The sequence below is a fragment of the Gorilla gorilla genome, chromosome 11, assembly GCF_029281585.2.
Source record: "Gorilla gorilla gorilla isolate KB3781 chromosome 11, NHGRI_mGorGor1-v2.1_pri, whole genome shotgun sequence".
NCBI lineage: Eukaryota > Metazoa > Chordata > Mammalia > Primates > Hominidae > Gorilla > Gorilla gorilla.
Genome location: NC_073235.2, coordinates 133,580,759 through 133,599,932, shown reverse-complemented (window position 1 = coordinate 133,599,932; position 19,174 = coordinate 133,580,759). Strand labels below are relative to the sequence as shown.

At 54.8% G+C, this 19,174-nt stretch overlaps 1 protein-coding gene across 1 annotated transcript; it reads right to left on the bottom strand.

Annotated features, from left to right (window-relative positions):
- Positions 1 to 4,554: 4,554 nt before the first annotated feature.
- On the bottom strand, positions 4,555 to 18,958 carry ITM2C (integral membrane protein 2C). The gene is made up of 6 exons (XM_004033330.5): positions 18,678 to 18,958; positions 10,252 to 10,392; positions 7,997 to 8,185; positions 6,838 to 6,948; positions 6,254 to 6,404; positions 4,555 to 5,796 (listed from the first exon to the last, which is right to left on the bottom strand). The coding sequence occupies exons 1-6, from the start codon at positions 18,795 to 18,797 to the stop codon at positions 5,705 to 5,707; spliced, it is 804 nt and encodes a 267-aa protein (XP_004033378.1). The 5' UTR covers positions 18,798 to 18,958; the 3' UTR covers positions 4,555 to 5,704.
- Between the last annotated feature and the right edge of the window lie 216 nt (positions 18,959 to 19,174).

Genomic DNA, 19,174 nt, shown 5'->3' with positions numbered 1-19,174 from the left:
ATGGCACTGCTGGAGAGAATCAAGGTAGGAAACTTTTAGTACCAGGTAGCAAGACTTACTTTAAGTGTGGTTATGGTCCAATGGATAGACCTGATGAACGAAACAGAAAGCCCAGAAGTAGACCTTACACATAGAGAAACTTGATCCTTGCAGACATATACTGTAGGTCAGTGGGGAAAGAAAAACAAAAACAGAACAAATCGTTATTCCTATCTCACACCATACCAGGGATTAAATTCCTGGGGATTCAAAAATGTAAAATACAAAACTCTAAAATGAATAGAAGAAATTGTAGAATAATGCCCTTCAACCTTAGGATGGGAAAGATTTCTGAAATGATATAAAAGGCCCTAACCACAAGGAAAAAGATGAATAAATTTGACTGCATTAAAATCAATAATTTCTGTTCATCAAAGTGACCACAAAGAAAGTGAGAAAGCTATGTACACGTGATGCTGTTTGTAAAAAAAAAAAAAAAAAAAAAAAAAAGGTGAGAAGGCAAGCCATGAACTAACTTGGGTAAGATACTTACCACCCATCAATGAAAATATGTCAAATATAAAATGTATAAATATTTAAATAACTCCTACAAATTAGTAAGAAAACAAAGCAACCAATAGAAAAATAGGCCAAAGAAAGCAAGTCGGCATTTTACAGCAAAGGAAATTTGAGGGTTCAATAAACATGTGAAACTGGCCCCACTTTTCTAGTAATTGAGGAGACACAACTAAAACCATCATGAAATACCATTTTATTTCCTATCCATTGGCAAAAAACGTATTGCTAACATGAAGCGTTGACAAGGATGTGGAACGAGTAGAAAGTCTATGTGGTGCAGCTGGAAGTGTAAATTGGTTCAATGTCTTACAAAAAAACAATCTGCTAGAATTTTATGAGTTGACTATTTGCACACCATGTGACCCAGTGCTGAGGTGTCCCAGGAACCCCATCAAAGAAATGTTCATGAAAGCGTTCTGATTGTAAAAAAAAAGAAAATCAGAAAAAAATCCAAAGAGCCATGGTTAGTCATTGTTTCATAGGTATTAAGCTGTATATTCATACAATGAACTAATATACAACAGTAAAAATGAATGAAATATTACTATAGGCTTCAACATGGACACGGCTTAAAAGGTTTGGAGGGTGGGGAAGCAAGTCAGAGAATAATATGTGTATTTTGTTACCACTTTCACAGTGTTCAGATCCAAGCAAAACTTCCTTAGGGATTCTTGGATATACGGTACAATTAGAAAGCAGAACAGAGAAACCCAAGATAGGAATTACCTGGATTGGCTAATTAGTAGAGTTTAAGATTGGCTAATTTATGGAAAATTGACATATTTTCAAGATTGTCTTTGGTTCTAAGAATAGGTGTGTCTTTGCACTAATTCAGGCATTTAATGTCCCCCATGAAATACTGAGGGGAGAGGGATGGAGGGGAGTGCTCGGATGACGTCTGAGTTTCCAACAGTTCTTGGCATCCCTGAGCATGCAAGCTGCTCCCCATCCGCAGGGGCTTTCCCTCCCCTTGAATCGGAACTGGTTTTGTGACTTGCTTTGACCAACAGAATACAATGAAGTAACATTCTGGGATTTGTGGTGCCAGGTCTTAAAGGACGGTCAGCCTCTGCTTCCCCTCTTTTGGAGCTCAATTGACAAGCTGTAAGGAGGGCTGGGCTAGACCATTAATGGTTAGAGGCCACGTGGAGCGAGGCCCTTGGAGGGTGAGAGGCCATCTTGGTTGCTTGGGCCGCAGCTGAGCTCCCAGATGAACATACAGCAGAGGGTGTGGTTATCCCACGGGGACCCCTTAGTCATCCAGCTGAACTCAGGCAACTCACAGACTCAGGAAAAATAATAAACCACTGTGTCAGGCCACTAAGTTTTGGGATGGTTTGTTATGCAACAGGAAGAGGAGAAGAGCATGCAGAGACTCTCAGTGGTATTTGGTAGTCTTTTGTTTCATAAGTTGGCTGGTGGGTTTCCAGAGATACGTTGATTAATATTTTATAACTTGCACACTGACTTACACATAGTGTTTTGTATACAATACATGCTTCATGGCCGGGCACAGTGGCTCACGCCTGTAATCCCAGTATTTTGGGAGGCTGAGGTGGGAGAATTACCTGAGGTTGGGAGTTTGAGACCAGCCTGACCAACATGGAGAAACCCTGTCTCTACTAAAAATGCAAAAATTAGCTGGGCATGGTGACACATGCCTGTAGTCCCAGCTGCTCAGGAGGCTGAGGTGGGAGAATCGCTTGAACTTGGGAGGCAGAGGTTGCGGTGGGCCGGGATCGCACCATTGCACTCCAGCCTGGGCGGCAACAGCGAAACTCCGTCTCGAAAAAAAAAAATGCTTCACAAACATCCAAACCTAACTTGACCTGTAAAAACATATCTCTTGGGCAGGTGTGCGGTGGCTCACGCCTGTAATCCCAGCACTTTGGGAGGCTGATGCAGCTGGATCACCTGAGGTCAGGAGTTTGAGACTGGCCTGGGCAACATGGTGAAACCCCATCTCTACTGAAAATACAAAAATTAGCTGGCATGGTGGCATGTGCCTGTACTCTCAGCTACTCGGGAAGCTGAGGCACAAGAATCACTTGAACCCAAGAGGTGGAGGATGCAGTGAGCCGAGATGGTGCCACTGCACTCCAGCCTGGGTGACAAAGCGAGACTCCATCTCAAAAATAAACTAAAATAAAGTATCTCCCTAGTTTTGATTTCTAGAACTGTTTATATTATTTGCTCATTTCTCTATTGGGTTGCTCATTTTTCACAATGGTTTATAAGAACTTTGCATATTTAAAAAAAATAGCCCTTTTTATGCCTGTGTTTGAAAAGACATTTCTGTTTACTGCTTATAAACCTCTTGGCTTTGTGGTATACATTGCTGTATATAAATTCTAACTTTTTATAACCAATTTTTTCCTGGTAGATATCATGCTTAGAAAGGCCTTTCCTCCTCCAAGATTACCTTTTAAATAATCTCTTCAAGTACTTTCATAGTTTCATTTCATAATTAAAATCTCTGATCCATCCAGCATTAATGTTGTTCTAGGGAAGTAGAATCCAGGTTAATTTTTTGTCAAAATGGCTAGCCCGCTGTTCCATTAAAAATAACCCACATGGGCCAGGCGCGATGGCTCACACCTGTAATCCCAGCACTCTGGGAGGCTGAGGCGGGAGGATCACCTGAGGTCAGGAGTTTGAGACCAACCTGGCCAACACGGTGAAACTCCGTCTCTACTAAAAATACAAAAATTAGCCAGGTGTGGTGGCACACGCCTGTAATCCCAGCTGCTCGGGAGGCTGAGGCAGGAAAATTGCTTGAACCCGGGAGGGGGAGATTGCGGTGAGACAACATCGCCCCACTGTACTCCAGCCTGGGTGACAGGAGCAAGACTCCATCTCAAAAAAAGAAAAAAAAAAAAAACCAACAACAAAAAAAAGGCAAACCCACATGTCTCCCACTAACTGGAAATGCCGCCATAATCATATATTAAATTTCCGTGTAATTTAAGTCAATGTCTGGGCCTCTGTTGGGTTGCACTGGGCTCTGTCTTTGCTACACCAAACTCCTTAATTATTGTGGTGTATAACGCTTTATATTGGAGCCTGGGCGACAAGAGTGAAACTCCGTCTCGAAAAAAAAAATGCTTCACAAACATTCAACCCTAACTTGATCTGTAAAAACATATCTCTTGGGCAGGTGCGCGGTGGCTCAGCCTGTAATCCCAGCACTTTGGAAGTTATTTACCGTTTATAGGATCTACCTGACTACTCCCTGTTTACTTTCCTGAAAGAATTTATTGTGTCAAGTTAAAAAATAAATTCAGTTGGCATTTTAATTGTGATTGCATTGCATTTCAATCAGCAAATGTAAAAAAAAAAAAACTGATGTCTTTGCATGATTGCCTTTGGATCTGGGAACAAGGTGTGTCTGCACTAATTTGAGTATTTTATGGCCCTCACTGGGTACTGAGGCTTAACAGCACCAAGCGGGTGGGCACCCATCCTGGTCCCCAGGGCAGGGTATAGGTCCCACCTCTGGGGTCCACCTAGACATGGCTCTGGCCAGCTCTCCTGCCGCTTCCAGAATTCTCTGGAGAATGTGACCCTGTGATTATCACACCAAACCTCACTTCAGATCCTCCAGGAATGGTTACAAATTGTCCAGACGTGGTGGAGAATAGGACACCGCCCTTGTGCTTAAGGACATGCAATAATGATGTCATCTGCCAGGTAGAACATTACAGGGTGGTTTACAGGCACTTAAAGCAGCACGACCTTGGGCGAGTCGGTAAGCTCTCCCAGCCCTGTTCCCCTCCTCACCCGGAAAGTGTGAACTCTACCTGGCTCAGATCCAGGGTGCTACGAACGGGATATCCTACACTCCTTGGCTGAATCCAGGATGCCCAGCTCTTTAGGGGCCAGATGTCAAGGTCTGCAGGCTTCTCCCTGCCTGCTGCTCCCGAGGTCCAGCTCCTCGACTCTGCCCGGAGCACCCCTCCTACACCCATCTCCCCTCCAGCCACACTCAAGTCAAGGTCAGAAGTAAAAGATTTTTATTGTTCTATAGACACTTCTGAAAAGAGATCTAATTGAGAAAATATACAAAGCATTTAAGAGTTTCATCCCCAGAGACTGACTGAAGGCGTTACAGCCCTCCTCTCCAAGGCTCAGGGCTGAGAATGGTTAGCATATCGAATGATCAGTAAAAACATGCAAAAGTGAGAAGGAAAGGGAAAAAGGTGCATTCCCCTAAGCTGAGGGGGATGGAATTTCAGAACAGAGGAGGCAGGGTGGACAAGTACCAGGTGGCTCTCCCTTTCCCTCTGTGTTATCTTTCAAAACAGTTCCAAGCTCGGAGAAAGCAATGAGCTCCACCTACTCAGCAGAACCCACGGCTCGTCGCCCGTGGACGTGGCTGAGCAGTGACCTTGCCTGCCCCGTTCCTCAGCCGCCCATCCCACTGCCTTGACTGAGGGGATCCTGCTTGTGCTCCTGGGGGGCAGGACTGGGGGTCCTAGCTTCTTGCTTCTTTGGTTCCACTCAGAGAACAGTTGTGCTTGACGGACTCATCCCCACTCCCCAAACTCCAAGCTCCTGCTGGTGGGCTGAAGGCACTGACAGGAGTCCCTGGGACACCCCCAGGTAGCCACCTTCTCTTGTGCTCTGGTGGGTCCCTCCCTGGGCACATCGTCCCATCCTCAGCTCAAGCCCCAGGTCTAGGAATAGGGACAGTGAAGAAAGTGTACCCTCCAAGAAAAAGCTTCTGAGGACTTTTCTAATTGTGCAGATACTTCTGAAGCCCATGCCGCCCCGCCCCCCCAGCCCCATCCCCTTGCCCAGGGCCTCACATGCCCGGCTCCCCCAACCGGTCCTTCCCCTTGGGCTGCCAGTGCAGCTGTGGGCCCAGGCTTTGGCAGGCCCAGCTTCAAGACAGTGGGACACAGAAAACATTTTGCAGCATCCCCTCTCCCTCCGCCACACCCAGGTCAGCAGAGATGGGCCCCCCACCGAGAGATCACAGCTCTGGTACAGGGAGGTAGGCAGGGTTGGAGAGGAACGGAGAGACATGTCACCTCTATAGAAACGCGTCCAAAGTACAAGCTAAGCAGGGGGAAGGAGGAGGGCCAGAGAGCAGCCGGAAAGAAGAAAAGAGGAAGACGGCAGGGGGTTCTGGGGGAGGAGGGCCTCACACCACCCCGCAGATGAGCGTCTCCACCACGAAGGTGTTCTCGAAGTGGCGGATGGCGTTGCAGTTCTTGGCCCCACGCTTGTTGATCCCTGGGAGGAAACAGAAAAACCCCAGTGAGCCCTGCATCCTGGCTGAGTCACAAAGACCACCAGCCTCAGCCTGAGCCACAGGAGGGCCAGGAAGTGACACCATTCACCCAGATTCACCCAAAGAGCACAGTGAGAAATGGGGAGAGCTCGAAAGCTGGAGTCAGCCTGCCCACGTCTGCCACCTCCCTGCTGTGTGACCTCTAGGGTGTTAACCTCTCTGCACCTGTTTCCTCATCTTTAAAATGGGCAGCAAAAATAATAATGAGGATGAGAATGACTTACACTCTTAAAAGGTCATAAAGAGCACACAGCATTGCCCGGCACACGGAAGTGCTCTGCTAATGCTATCTGTTATTGCTGCTACTATCTGAGCTCTCTGACAGCTGGGCTAGGCGTGAAGATAACTGTGGTCTGGGGCATGGGACAGGGGCTACTGTGGGTGAAGCCAGCCACTCACGCCTCCGCGTTGCCCGGCGCCGGAGCCTGTAGGTGTCTTTCCCATTGCACAGGTGGTAGATGAAGGACCCCAGGGCCTCCTTGTCACTGACATGCTCCGTGACCACCATCTCCTCCTGGATGATGTAAGTCTGTGGGAGGTAGGTCCCCCTCTGCAAAACAAGGTGGCCGCCGCAGTGAGTCAGCCCCTCAGGCTTTTGTCCAACCCCTCGCCCGAAATGCCAGCCCACCTCCCTCCTCCAGAGGCCCCTGGGCTGGCCCTTCTGATGTCCTCAGGCACTTCCTGCCTGTGCCCGGTGCCTGCGCCTGTGCTGTCAGGAGCTATGGCGTGTGCACGAGTCCGTACCCAGGGTACAATCTTGAACACTAAGGAAGCCGGTCTCGGGGCATTGACTCTGGAGATGTGGAAGCAGGGGGATAGCAGAGGCGAGACCAATCTGGGTACAGGGCCCCGGTGCCAGCAATGTCTCTCGCTCCCCCAACCCCTGACACAGGAACTTCCTGTACCTCAGATCTAGCCTCCATGAGACAGGGGGCATGGGAGGGACAGGACGCTGCAGACACCCCCCCCAACCCCCTGCGCACCTTCACGTTCATGAGGAGCTCCCAGAAGTTGCGAGGGGGCAGCACAATGGTGGTGTTGAGTTCGATGACATAGCACTTGTCCAGGGAGATATCATGGTACGCAGTCAGACCCTGGCAGGAGAAGGGGTTGGGTCAGTCTCTGCAGGAGGTGACAGCTGACCCAGGCAGGGCTGCAAGAAGCTTTGGCCAGCCAGGTGCGGTGGCTCATGCCTGTAATCCCAGCACTTTGGGAGGCCGAGGCGGGCAGATCAAAGGTCAGGAGATCGAGACCATCCTGGCTAACATGGTGAAACCCCGTCTCTACTAAAAATACAAAAAATTTGCCAGGCATGGTGGCGGGCACCTGTAGTCCCAGCTACTCGGGGGGGCTGAGGCAGGAGAATGGTGTGAACCCAGGAGGCGGAGCTTGCAGCGAGCCGAGATTGTCCCACTGCACTCCAGCCTGGGCGACAGAGCGAGACTCTGTCTCCAAAAAAAAAGCAGCTTGGCCAGCAGGGGCGGGAATCCCACCATGCCTTCCTGGGGCCCTGGGACTTCAGGAGCAGAGTCCACTCCAGACTCCTCAATATCTGGGCGGGCACTCCCTTTTCCTGGTCTTCTCTTAGCCTGTTGTAGAAGGTGCCACATGATAGAGGAAAATAGCAGCTGTTTGCTAAACACCTCTGTTGTTATAAAGCTTCTTCTCATGTTTACAGAGCTGAGGTTTGGGGAACATGGTAACATCCCAGCTGTGCATTTATGAAACCTGTGAGGGCCAGCCATTCCTGGGACAGCCTGGACCCCAGCGAGAGATGCCCTGTCTCAGGACCCATGGGGGTTACGTGAATACGCATGAGACCCACTCTGCAGAGGCCCGCTGAGCTGTACACGCAATGCACTCGATGGTGAATGTACTACCCCTCGATACAACGCACTGGCCCTGCCATGACAGCCAGCGTGCAGCTGGCAGGAGGCTGAGGAGAAAATCAGCCTCGGCTGCTTCATACTCAGCAAGAACCATTGTTGCTAACAGGAGAAAAGCAGCGTCTTGAAGACCCTGGTAAGCCTAACCGTAGACACCTGCTGTACTCCGAGGAGTCTCCTTTCATCCCTGCTCCCCTTGCCCTGAGTCCCCGGGACACCCTCCCACCCCCCACCCCCAGGCCCTGGCCAGCCTCACCCGCTGGAAGTCATGGATGATGTCTGCAGGGTCACCACCGCCAAACTGGGGCACAGGCACATTGATGCGCTCGTAGTTCTCGTCGAGGTAGATTTTCACATCCTCTTCCAGCTCCATCTGAGTCCGGACCTGGGAGGACAGGGAGTCCTCATACAGCACACCACAGCGGAAGAAGTTATCTCGGGCCAGCTGAGCAAGGCGGAGAGACAGACAGACAGTCAGACAGGCTGGTCATACACGCACTCCGCAAGGCCCCCTCTTGCCTACCCGTCCGCTACATGCCCCAAAAGCCTGCGGAAGCAAGAAGAGCAGGGACTGTGAGACCCATTTCGCAGATGGAGAAACTGAGACGGTGGGGCATCAGGTCAGGGTCTGGGGCTGCCAGTGAGGAGATGAGCTGAGTCTTGGGCAAGGCGCTTCCCAGCTTCACAAACGGAAGGGAGGATGAGCTGGGTCTGCCAGGTCCTAGGTGGCAGACCTCTCTGGGCCTCAGTTTCCCCATCAGTAAAGCATGATGATCCCTAAGGTCCCTTCTGGCCTCCAAGTCCTTGAGTCTGTGACTGGGAAAAGGGGTGGCCCAGCAGGACTAGGACCTGGCCACCTCCGTGCCCTCCACAGAGGTGCAGACACCAGAGAAAGAGCCTGGGGTCGGCAGGGGGTCCTCAAGGACGAACCTAAGAGTTGGGCACCTACTCCTGTGCACACCTGCCTTTCCTGTCACCTGCTGTCCTGGCCTGCAGACCTGGAGGGGCCTAACACGGCGGTTGGGGAGGTGGAGCTGGAGGCAACACTGTTAAGAGTCTCGTGCCCCTATCATGGTTACCTCCACATCCAGCCTCGGACAAGTGCCATCGCCCTTCCTGGACATCCCTGACCCCTGTCTTGGAGAAACCTTGACAGACACTGTGTCTGGTGGGCCAGTCCAGTCACTCCATCAGTAAGGGAGGCCAGGCAGCCTGGCCCGATCCCATCACCTGAATGGCCGGGCGGGCCAGTCTGCCCACTCTTACTTCTGGAGGGGGCTCCTGGAGGGGCCTGTAGATACATGCTTGGGACTGCCTGGCCTGGGATCGGCAGGATTCCACCGTCTGTTTGATTCAGCGCAAGCTCTCCAGGGAGGATGCGTCATCGCAGCATGGGGGGCTCTTGTGGGCTGTGCAGGGATGAGAGCCCAGGGAAGGCGAGGCTCCGGGGCTGCATCCCACAGTGGCTGGACACCCCGAATACTGTCCCAGCGCACAGACCCAGGGGCTGCTGGGAGGTGTCCACACAACGAATTGGGGTGTGGGGAGAAGGGTGTGAGTCGAGGGTGGAACAGAGGAGACCAGGAAATGCTGGCCCAGGTCCTAGGGTAGGGCCACAACAGGAAGAGGCCTGTGGGAAGGTCCCACACAGGACCCTGGAACAAGGGGGACGCAGGCCATGGAGGGAGTGGGGCGGGGCAGGGGGATGCTGCACAAAAAGGAAAGTTGATGGGTGTATGTGAGCTGAGCTTTCAAGGGGAAAGCCCCATGAATGCAAACTCTTCAGCAATTTCCATCGTGGAAAAACTGGGGGACAACAAAGTTAAATGCTTAGGAGTGGGAGGTCACTTGGGTCATAAATGACTGGCAAGTCCCACCTTTTTGTCACCCTGAGGTTCTCTGTGAGTTGTATGTAGGTTTATCCTTTTAATTTACCTACTTTCATTTCCAAGCACACAGCGACACTCCCTCCCTCCCAGGTCTGGGTTGGCCCACCTTTGTGCCCAGGTCCCCCGGGGAGGGGGGTGATAGGTGGCAGCAAGGACACCCTCCTGCTTCTGGAAGGAGGTGGTGGAGACTGTCTATACCCACCCCTCTCCCTCTCTTGTTTGGTAACCCAAATGCCCATGCACAAGCACAGTTAGGTCAGCCTTAAAGCGTGACCTGCAGGTGCAGGGTCTGAGCTGTGGAGGGGGATCACAGTTCCAGTTTCTGCCAGATCTGAGTTTCTGGTGAGAATTCCCCAGGGTGACCCTGTTGGGCGGGCCCAGTGCTGTCACCTGGATTCATGCTTGGCTCCCCAGGACAAGGGGCTAAAGGTGGGACTGGCCTGCATCCAAGGAGGCCCCAAGGAGGAGGGGGCACCCCAGTCTTGTGGGCTGGCCGGGCACTCGCTCCCACCTGAGGGCATGTCCGGGGCTTCCTGCTGCCCCCTTGCAGACACTTCCCTCCATGCCTCTCTAGACGTGACCCTTTCTCGAGGCCTTGCCCCCACCTGGCCCGGCCCCTCACCTGCGCAAGGAAGAAGTATCTGTAGATGTAGACAGAGGCGAACACCAGGCCCATGAGCAGCACGACCATGCCCATCGACAGGTAGCACACGCCGCCCACTGAGCCCCCCCTCTTGGATCGATGTTGTGGGGGCTGCTCCTCCTGTGGATAGCAATGCTGGGTCAGTGGGGGCCAGGGCCCCTCCCCTGGAAATCCCCCCTTCCCTAAGTCAGGCTTCACCTGCTGGCTGGGCCCGGAGGGAGTCTTGGGGGAAAGGGAGGGAAGGAGATGACACCTAGAAGGGAAAGGAAGGCCCACCAGGGTCGCCCGGACTCGTCCTGGCTAAAGAGAAACTGAGACAAACTTCGAAAGAGAAACTGAGACACACCTCGAAAGAGAAACCAAGACACACCTGGAAGCCACCGAAAGGGATGCAGTGGGTTCAGCAGGTGCATTTTGAGTTATCCGAGCTCTTAGGCCTCTTGCTTATACCAGTCGTGACCATGGTATATTCTTTCAAACAGAAGATAGGGGATGTGCCGACCTGGCCTCGGTGACTTTAGGGACTTAGAAATCTCCATAGGAATTGAGACACACCAGGCAGGCTGGGAGCCGCTGCTCTGGACGATGGGGAGCCCGGGAAGGCTTTTGAGCTGGGGAGTGACAAGATCCACTCTAAAACCAAGGTGCAGAGGGTAAACTAAAATGAGGACAATGGGAGGTGGGCAGGCTGTGTAAAGGCTGCTCAACTCCACCAAGGAGGCTGTGACTGATGGGGGCAGGGGCTCCAGGAGCCCCATGGGGTCTGGGCATGGGTGCTTGTCCCCAGCCAGGGAGCTCTAGGCCTGTGATCCACACTGGCCCCCCACAGGCACCGACCAGCAGTCAAGGAGGCTGTTACAAGTGGTGTAACAGCTACAGGATGAAGCCCGGAAGCTTCCATCCACCAGGGAGCTCCTGCCAGGAGAGATATGTGGCTGTCCAGAAGGCCAGGCTAGAAGGATCCTGGAAAAATCTGCTCTGGGAGCCAGAATTGGGCTCAAGATCATAGCTGCAGGGCTGCCAAGAAGCCAACCTAACCCATCTCCAGGCCACACAAGTGTGGGGTGGTGGACGTAGGTGTGTGAGTATAAAATTCAACAAAACTGCTTTACCCAGAGCACTGATGAGAGCCAGCCAGGTGAGCTTGGTCAATTTCCTGTCTCTTCTCCTCCCTACCTCCTATGCCTTCCCCCGGGCCCTTGCTCACCCTTGGAGATAATGCAAAAGCCCCGGGGCCAGTCTCTGCCTCCAATGTTCACCATTTAGTCCTTCCTCCGTGGTGTCCACATACGGCCAAGAGTGAGGTTAGAGGTCAGTCCCTGCGGACTGCCGCAGTATTGGGGAGAGGAGGGGATCCAGCCCCAGAGCCTGAAGCTTCTCATTCTGGCTCTGCCACTACCTGCCTGCTTAGCACTTTCTGGGCCTCGGCTTCCCCATCTGCAAAATGAGCAGGTCAGACCAAGTGACCTCTCAGGCCCTTTCCGGCCAGGCGTTCTGGGATGGGAACAGATTTCCTTTCTCCCTTCCCCCTGGACGGGGGTGGTTCAGGCCTAAGTGACTCAGGACAGGCCCTATCTCTCAGCACAGCACAGGGGTCCTGCCCTGGGGGCGCCTGCTGCGCTCCTCAGGTTTCACCTCCCACCCTTTTAGAGCACAGGGGAGTGTGGGGCCTGGGCCCTGGGGAGCTGAGGGTCTGACCCGCCCTGCTTAGGAAAAGGACAGAAAACGTCTGGAGGACCCCCCCCTTCACTGCGGACATGCGTGAGCAGGTCAGCAGGCCCCCAGCATCCTCACCATGGGGTGCCCCTGCCTGTCCTGCACCCTCACACTCAAGTCTGCCCGCAAGGGAGCCTGCTGGGCGGGTGCAGGAGGTCAAACCACTGCCCGCACTGCCTGGCCCATGAGGAGGCCAGGGCCTCTCCCCACCTTGCCCTGCTTTAGGGGTCCCGTGATTATATGGACCACCTACCCACTGTCATCTCCTCAGCAGCCAGGGGCACTAACCAAGGTCACCAGCAAGTGATGGGCATGGCCACAGTGCACAGGGCCCTCAGGGACAGCTGCTGGCCACAGGGGGTCGGGACTAGATGGCTTTGATTTTCTAATGGACTCCTAGGAGCAGCAAGAGACGGGGGTGACACCTGTTGGCATCTCCCAGGGATCGAACCACCCAGGAGCTCTTGCAAACCAGGCACCAGGGATGTCTTCCTGCCCCTCTGGCGCTCCTGAGCAGGTCTTAAGGAAAGGTGGCTGACCCTGACACAGGCCAGGCTGCCTACAGCAGCTGGGAAATCTGCCCTCAGGACACAACAAACACCAGGGCTCAGATTGTATTTAGGGGTCAAGTGGGGCTACAGGCCCAGCGGGGCCCTGCAACCTCCCCCTTCTCGGGTCTCCCATGCAAAATGTGAACAGACTCTGCGTGACAGGGGTTTTGCTGGGATTAAACGAGACAAAGAACCTAAAAGCCCTTTGTAAAGGATCAAGTGCTAGATAAAAATAGCAGATCTTTATCAGCCGAGCCTTTCCTTTTTAGGGCTGACTCTGTGGACAGCTGTTGAGGCTGCACTGTGGCCAGACTTTTGCTTCTGCATTCTGGAAAACCAGAGAAGCTAGCTTGTGAGATTGCTAACGACCAGAAAGACAGAAAAGGAAAAAAAAAAAAAAGTCAAAGCGCTACATGGGAGAGCCCGAGGGCCTGCTCCACAAATCAAATTCACCGACAAGGTGAGGCCAGCTAGCTTTATGGCAAAGGGCAGCCTCGCCTTTCCGCCTTAATGCTGGTCTGCAGAACTCGAGCTGGGTCCCGTGTCTCCCTGTCCTGGGGGAGGGGCTGGGCTCGGAGGCCCCACAGAGGGAGGTTAGAGAAGACAGAGCAGGGAGAAGGTGAGGCTTCCATGGCCCCAGCTGAAGAGCAGCAGTGGCAGGTGTGGCTGAGAAGGGCAGGGGCTCCTGCCAAGACCCCCCACTGTGAAGGCTGGGGATCCCCCACCTTACCTAGACTGTGGGTGGGCACTTCTCTCTCATGGCCCTGCTGATGCCCCCCAGCACACACCCGGGCTCAGCCACGCTGCCACCCTCCCAGCTCCCCTCCAGCCTGCAGAGCCAAACCCTCAGAGGCACCATTATGAGCAGAAGTGCAGAAGGCAGCATTACAGGCTACCAGGAAGTAGACAGGAAAGCGCAGATGTCCCTGCTTGGAGGCGAAGGCATTTCCTCCATAAAGCCCCACACAGAGGCAGAACCCCTAAATCCCGCCCCAGCGCTGCCTCTGCCTACTGTGCCCAATCAACACCGAGTCTCAAACCCCAAAGCCCTGGAACCCTCACTGTCCCTTTGGCCCTCAAAGCAGCCTGTGATCTCAGGGTATTGACACCTGTCTGGGGACAGTGGGGCATCAGGGAGCCTGGGCTCAACCCAGAGCCCTGGCCCCTTGGGATCCCTGGTGCCCAGCTCACTAGAAAGATGGCCGAATGGCCCGCCTTCCTGAGACCCCAGCCGCACGACCTATCATGCTGGAGACCCAGAAAAATGTTGCTCCCCATAGGAAGCAGTTACCGACAGCGAGGCATCTGGGGAGGGGGGCTCCCATTTAGAAAGTAGAAAAATATTGCATATTGTTTCCAAGGCAGCAGAGCTCTCTGAGCGAAGGGCGCATGAGCCGGAAGTCCAGGGACCCGAGAGAGAGGCCTGGGCCTCTCCCTGCAGGCTTAAACTGAGACCCACAGGGGCACTCATTAAATGATTTACCAAAGCCAGGGCCAAAATGGTGAGGGGGAAACCAGCCAACTGTAGCATTAACTCGGCAGACCCCCACAGCTGGAGGGGAGTGCTCCCCGGCCCCATCCCCCAGTAACAATGTCCAAATTAACTGCAAGCTGATTTAACGATGATTGCAGATTGCAGCCTGCCTGGAGGGGTTCGGCAGCCAGAAACGCACTCCTGAGGCCCAGGCTGAGAACAGGGAAGATGGGGGTTGGGGAGGCAGTCTCATCTCACCTCCCCCACATCCCTCCTGGTCCTCAGCAGCTTTCTTTCCCAGGCTCCAGACCAAAGAGGCCAGGGCACCCATCGAGTGTGTGTGTCTTGTATGTGTTCAAGACAGAGCCTAGCTGGGGGAGAGGAGAGTGGGCAAACACTGTCCACCTGAGCACACAGAGCCCAGTGGTCCAGAGGCACAGATGCCATCTGCCAACAGGGTCAGGGGTCCCCATCACTCTCCTGTCCTCCCTTCCAGACTGCAGGCCCCACGGGCAGCATCTGTGCAGATGTGCTCTCGGCTTGGCTGGGCCAGGCGAATTCCCTCTTCTCTTCCATCCCTGATAGTCAAGGCATCTCCAGACAACAAAAGCTCACTGCTGGAAGAGCCCTCATGGGGAGAGGGAACTTGGAGAGAGTGGGGCGGTGGACAGAGGGGCTGGCCAGGTTGTGCCTCTGTATTTCACCATAAACATTTTTTCTCCACACTAAGAGAAACTCATCCTCACTGGCAATCTGCTGACGGTCTTGAAACATGCAAGGACTGCTGAGAGAAGAGAGCAGAAATGAGGGAATGGAGAGAGAAGCGGCAGGAAAGCAGAGAAGCCACCGTGGGGCCTGCCGGGGCGCCAAATCCCAGGAATGGACGACAGCCATGAAAGTCCCCACGCTGCCACAGGGAAGGACCTGGATGGAGCAGGGCCGCTGCTTCACAAAGTCCTTTCGGGCCAGGCCCTCTTGGCCAGTGGGCATCAGGACACTGGGGTAGGGCTAAGCTGGCCAGATTTGCCCTCCTGGCTGGCACGGGACCCTCCCCCAACCACTCCAGGAGACCCAGCTCCTCCTGCCAAGGGCCTGAGGCCAGGACACACTAGGAAAGTGAAATCTGATCCCCAGGTATGCAGGCTGGGGAGGGGGTGACACAGGACCATTAATCAAAGGCAAATGCCAAGGAGAAAATTACAGAGGTAAGAAGATGATTGTATTTAACTTGTTTTTCTCCCCTTGCAGCCCCCAGCTCGTGAGCCTCTACATGCCCACATCTGTGCATGCATGTGTGTGCATAAGTGTGTGTGTGTGTGTGTGTGAACGCAGGCACAGGCAGGGTGTGGGGAGAAGGGGCAGGCTAAGAGGGGCATGGCCAGCCAGTGGGCCCCCAAAGGGGAAGAGGGATCCAGTTGGCGCTGTGAGGGAGTGCTTTGCTGTCCCAGGGGGTGCTTCCGGTCCAGCCCACTTCCCAAGCTGGCAGTGTCCCAGCTCCTCATTATCTCAGAGTCAAAACACCACGTGGGGAGGCTGGGCAGCTGGAAGCCCAGCTGGCCCCCACCCCCATCCCTCCCTGGCCCACTGAGGCACTTCCTTCCAGTCTCAGGTCCACAGACAAAATCCTCCTTGTGTTGCAGTTTTTGCTCAGAAGCAGGGGCAGTGCCCACCGAGAGGGTGCTCCTGCCGCCTCACCCTGCCCCCACCCCGCCCTCACTCCGGGCCTGGACACAGGTCAAGAACTGCCCCAACGCACAATCATCTGTTCACCGAGTGCTCCTCCCGCGGATCACTTTTTACATCTTGTTTTGGGCCGGGCATGGTGGCTGACACCTGTAATCCCAACAATTTGGGAGGCTGAGGTGGGAAGATCACCTGAGGTCAGGAATTTGAGACCAGTGGGGCCAACATGGTGAAACCCTGTCTCTACTAAAAATACAAACATTAGCCGGGCATGGTGGCAGGTGCCTGTAATCCCAGCTACTTGGGAGGCTGAGGCAGGAGAATCACTTGAACCTGGAAGTGAAGGTTGCAATGAGCCAAGATTGTGCCACGGAACTCTAGCCTGGGTAAAAGTGAGACTCTGTCTCAAAAAAAAAAAAAAAATAATAATAATAAAATAGATAAAATAAAATAAATCTTGTTTTGGAGTCCAGTTCAGACACCAAGGAGGGTTCTGGGGTCACTGCCAGCCAGAAGAAACGTTTTAATAAGCTTTCCTGGGCATCCCCAACAGTACGGGACAAAATCTACACGCCCTGCCCTGAGAAAGCAGCCTCCTGGCTGCCATCTCTCGGCTCACTGAGCTACAGCTGAGAAATGGGCCTCCTGCCTGCTCACTGCTGGGGGCAGGAGAGGAGGCCTGGCTCCTTGCCAGAAACTGGGTAAGGAGGAAATGTGCGGGTTGGCCAAGTGGGGCAACAGGAGGCCCGCAGAAGTGAACTGTTTCCAAGGCTCCAAATCTAGCAGGTGATGGGCAGAGCCAACTTGCAACACCTAAAGTCCCTCTGCACCATGCCAGGGCCTTGGGAAGCTGTGAAAGTTTACTAACATGCAGTTCTGTCCTAAAGATGCCAGGATTCTAATTCTTTCCCCAGATCGCATAGTCCTAAGCTCCCCCTTGCCACTTAGAGAGGGAGGGGACCCTGCCCAACTAACAAAGTTTGAGGGAGGAGGTACTCAGCGGGCTCAAGGCCATTACAAACAGCACGCAGGAAGATGTTGATATTTCCATTTCATGCTGGGTGAGGGGGAAGAAAGGACGCTCAATTTCAGAGCCTGATGAGAAGCCAGAAGCTAGGATGTCAGTTATGCCCCGAGATGCAGGTCTCTGTCAGACTGCCCAAACCCATGCCATCAGCAGGCTGCGGCTGGAGAATGTGCCGCTCCTGCAAAATCTGGAGGACCTTCTGATGGAGTTGGAATAACACCCTCCCACTGTCTGACCTGGTCCTCCCTCCTCAAATATCTCCAGGAAGAGGTGGCTAGGAAAAGAGATGGGCAAGCATGCTGCCTCCTGCCCCCATCCCTGCCCCTCCCCAGGCTGAGTGGAGGGCAGCTTCCCTTCCAAAGAAAAGGAGTCTTGAAGAACCCCTTGCAAACTTTTAAAGCTGCAGAACCATCTTCTTCAAATATGGAGCGCCCCCTCCACCTAAGCTTCAGATGAAAAGGGGGGAGCTGCTCTGATGGGGTGCACAGCAACCCCCAACCTCGCCTAGGTGGTTGTTGAACTCTTGTGGCTCTGAGCCACTGGTTGCTGCAGTGACCACCATAAAAGGGCAGGGGGTTCTCAGTCTCCTGGCATTCCTCACTCAGGGTCTCTGCCCAGGCTGACACCCAACTCTGACGGCCCTCTCCGGCGCCCCCTCCTCCAGGGTCCAGGTCATCCTCTACAGGCCCCTTAATGCCCCAGGCAAGACTGAATCTGAGCCACAAAACCTGGGGAGGGGGCTAGGCGTTCAGGAAGACTCTTCAGAAGCCTGCATCTGGAAGTGGGGAAGCAGTGGACAAAGACTTTCTCAGTCCTCCCTCAATGCGGGGTGGGGAGGCGGGGAGGACATGGGCTTGGTGCGCCACAAGACCGCCGGGGGCGGCGCCCACGTAGACACCTTTGCCAGGCACAATAAAACCTGGATGGGCCAGCTCTCCCTCCCTCCCTGTCCCTGCCCGCCACGCGTTCTGCCCCCTGCGGGCCCTTCCCGGACACAAGGCACGCAGCTCAGACAGTTTTCCACGGCGGAAATGCCTTCTCTCCCCCCGGCCAGACGGAAAGTGGAGGAAGCCGGGGTAGGGGAGGGGGATGACAGGGGTGGGGGAGGGGGGTGACGAGGGAGGGGGGTGACAGGGGTGGGGGAACGCGTACAGAGCCCGGGGACCCAGGATGCAAAGGCACTGGGGCAGTTGGGAGCCCTCCCCGTGGGTCGGGGGACAGCCCAGGGAGAGGCTGGGAATGGAGAAAAGAGAGAGGAGCAGGGAGGCCCAGACGGCAGGGCGTGGGGTGGGAAGGGGGCGCTCGGCCTCGGACCCCCGACGTCCAGAGGCCGCAGCCCCGTCGGTTCTGGCTGATTTCCATTTCATCACTTTCTGGTCTGTCAATTCCGGTGCAGGCCAGCAGCACATCCTCTGTCCCTCGCAGCCCCCAATTTCGGAGGAAATCAACGGCCCCACCCTCTTCGTTGGTACCAGACCCCCCCACCCCCAATTCCCCAGCCAATCAGGTCCCACCGCCCTACTTTGGAAAAACTACGTCTAACCCTCCTCTCATCCCCCACCTGGGGACTCGACTCGCGGCTTTCCCAGTTGATTGGAACCAGACGCGTACCCCCCCACCAACATTCCTCGAACTTCTTCGGACCAGGCCCCTCCCCCGATAAGGCGGCGAGGGGGCCCCCACTTTTGGAAGAGACCTCGAGCACTTCTCCACCTGAAGACCAGAACCAGACGCCTCCCACTCTTCGGACTTCAGCTTTTGGCTGCCGCTTTAGTACGGGACTTAAGCCCCCTCCTCATTCTGGGATAAGCAACCATTCGAGACTTCCCAACCCTGCTCCACCCCGGGCTCTGGGGCCCTGACGCGCCTCGGGCAGTCCCCAGGGCCGACGGGGCGCGCCTGGGTCGTGCGCCTGGGTCCCCCGCCCCACCGCCTGAGCCCCAGACCCTCTCACCCTAGCCGGCGTCAGCAGGATCTCGGTGGCCGAGGCCGGCGCAGGGGCCGACGCCGACGCCTTGTCAGCCTTGTCGCCCTTGATGCCAGCCACGGCGGGCTGGAAGCTAATCTTCACCATGGCTGCGCCGGCCCGCGCGTCCGCCCCGCAGCCTCTGCCGGTGCAGCCTCGGTCTCTGCCTCCGCCGCTCCGAGCTCTGCAGGCACCGGAAGTTTGGATCCCGCTCGCGTCCCTCTCTCTAACCCCACCCCCAGCCCTCCCCGCCCCGTCCCCGCGGGAGGGCCCCGGCGCCCGCCGCGCCTGCGCCCCCTTCCCGCCCGCGGGGCCCGCAGTGACCCCTGCCGGGCGCGCCGCTCCGCACCTGGGGCGGGTCGGAGTTCCTTCTGCCGCTCGCTCGCACAGTCACTCACTCACTCACTCGCTCACTCATTCATTCAGCCGTCACGCTCGGATCCGTTCTCCGTAGCACAATCCCTTCGCATTCCCTCTCCAAGGCC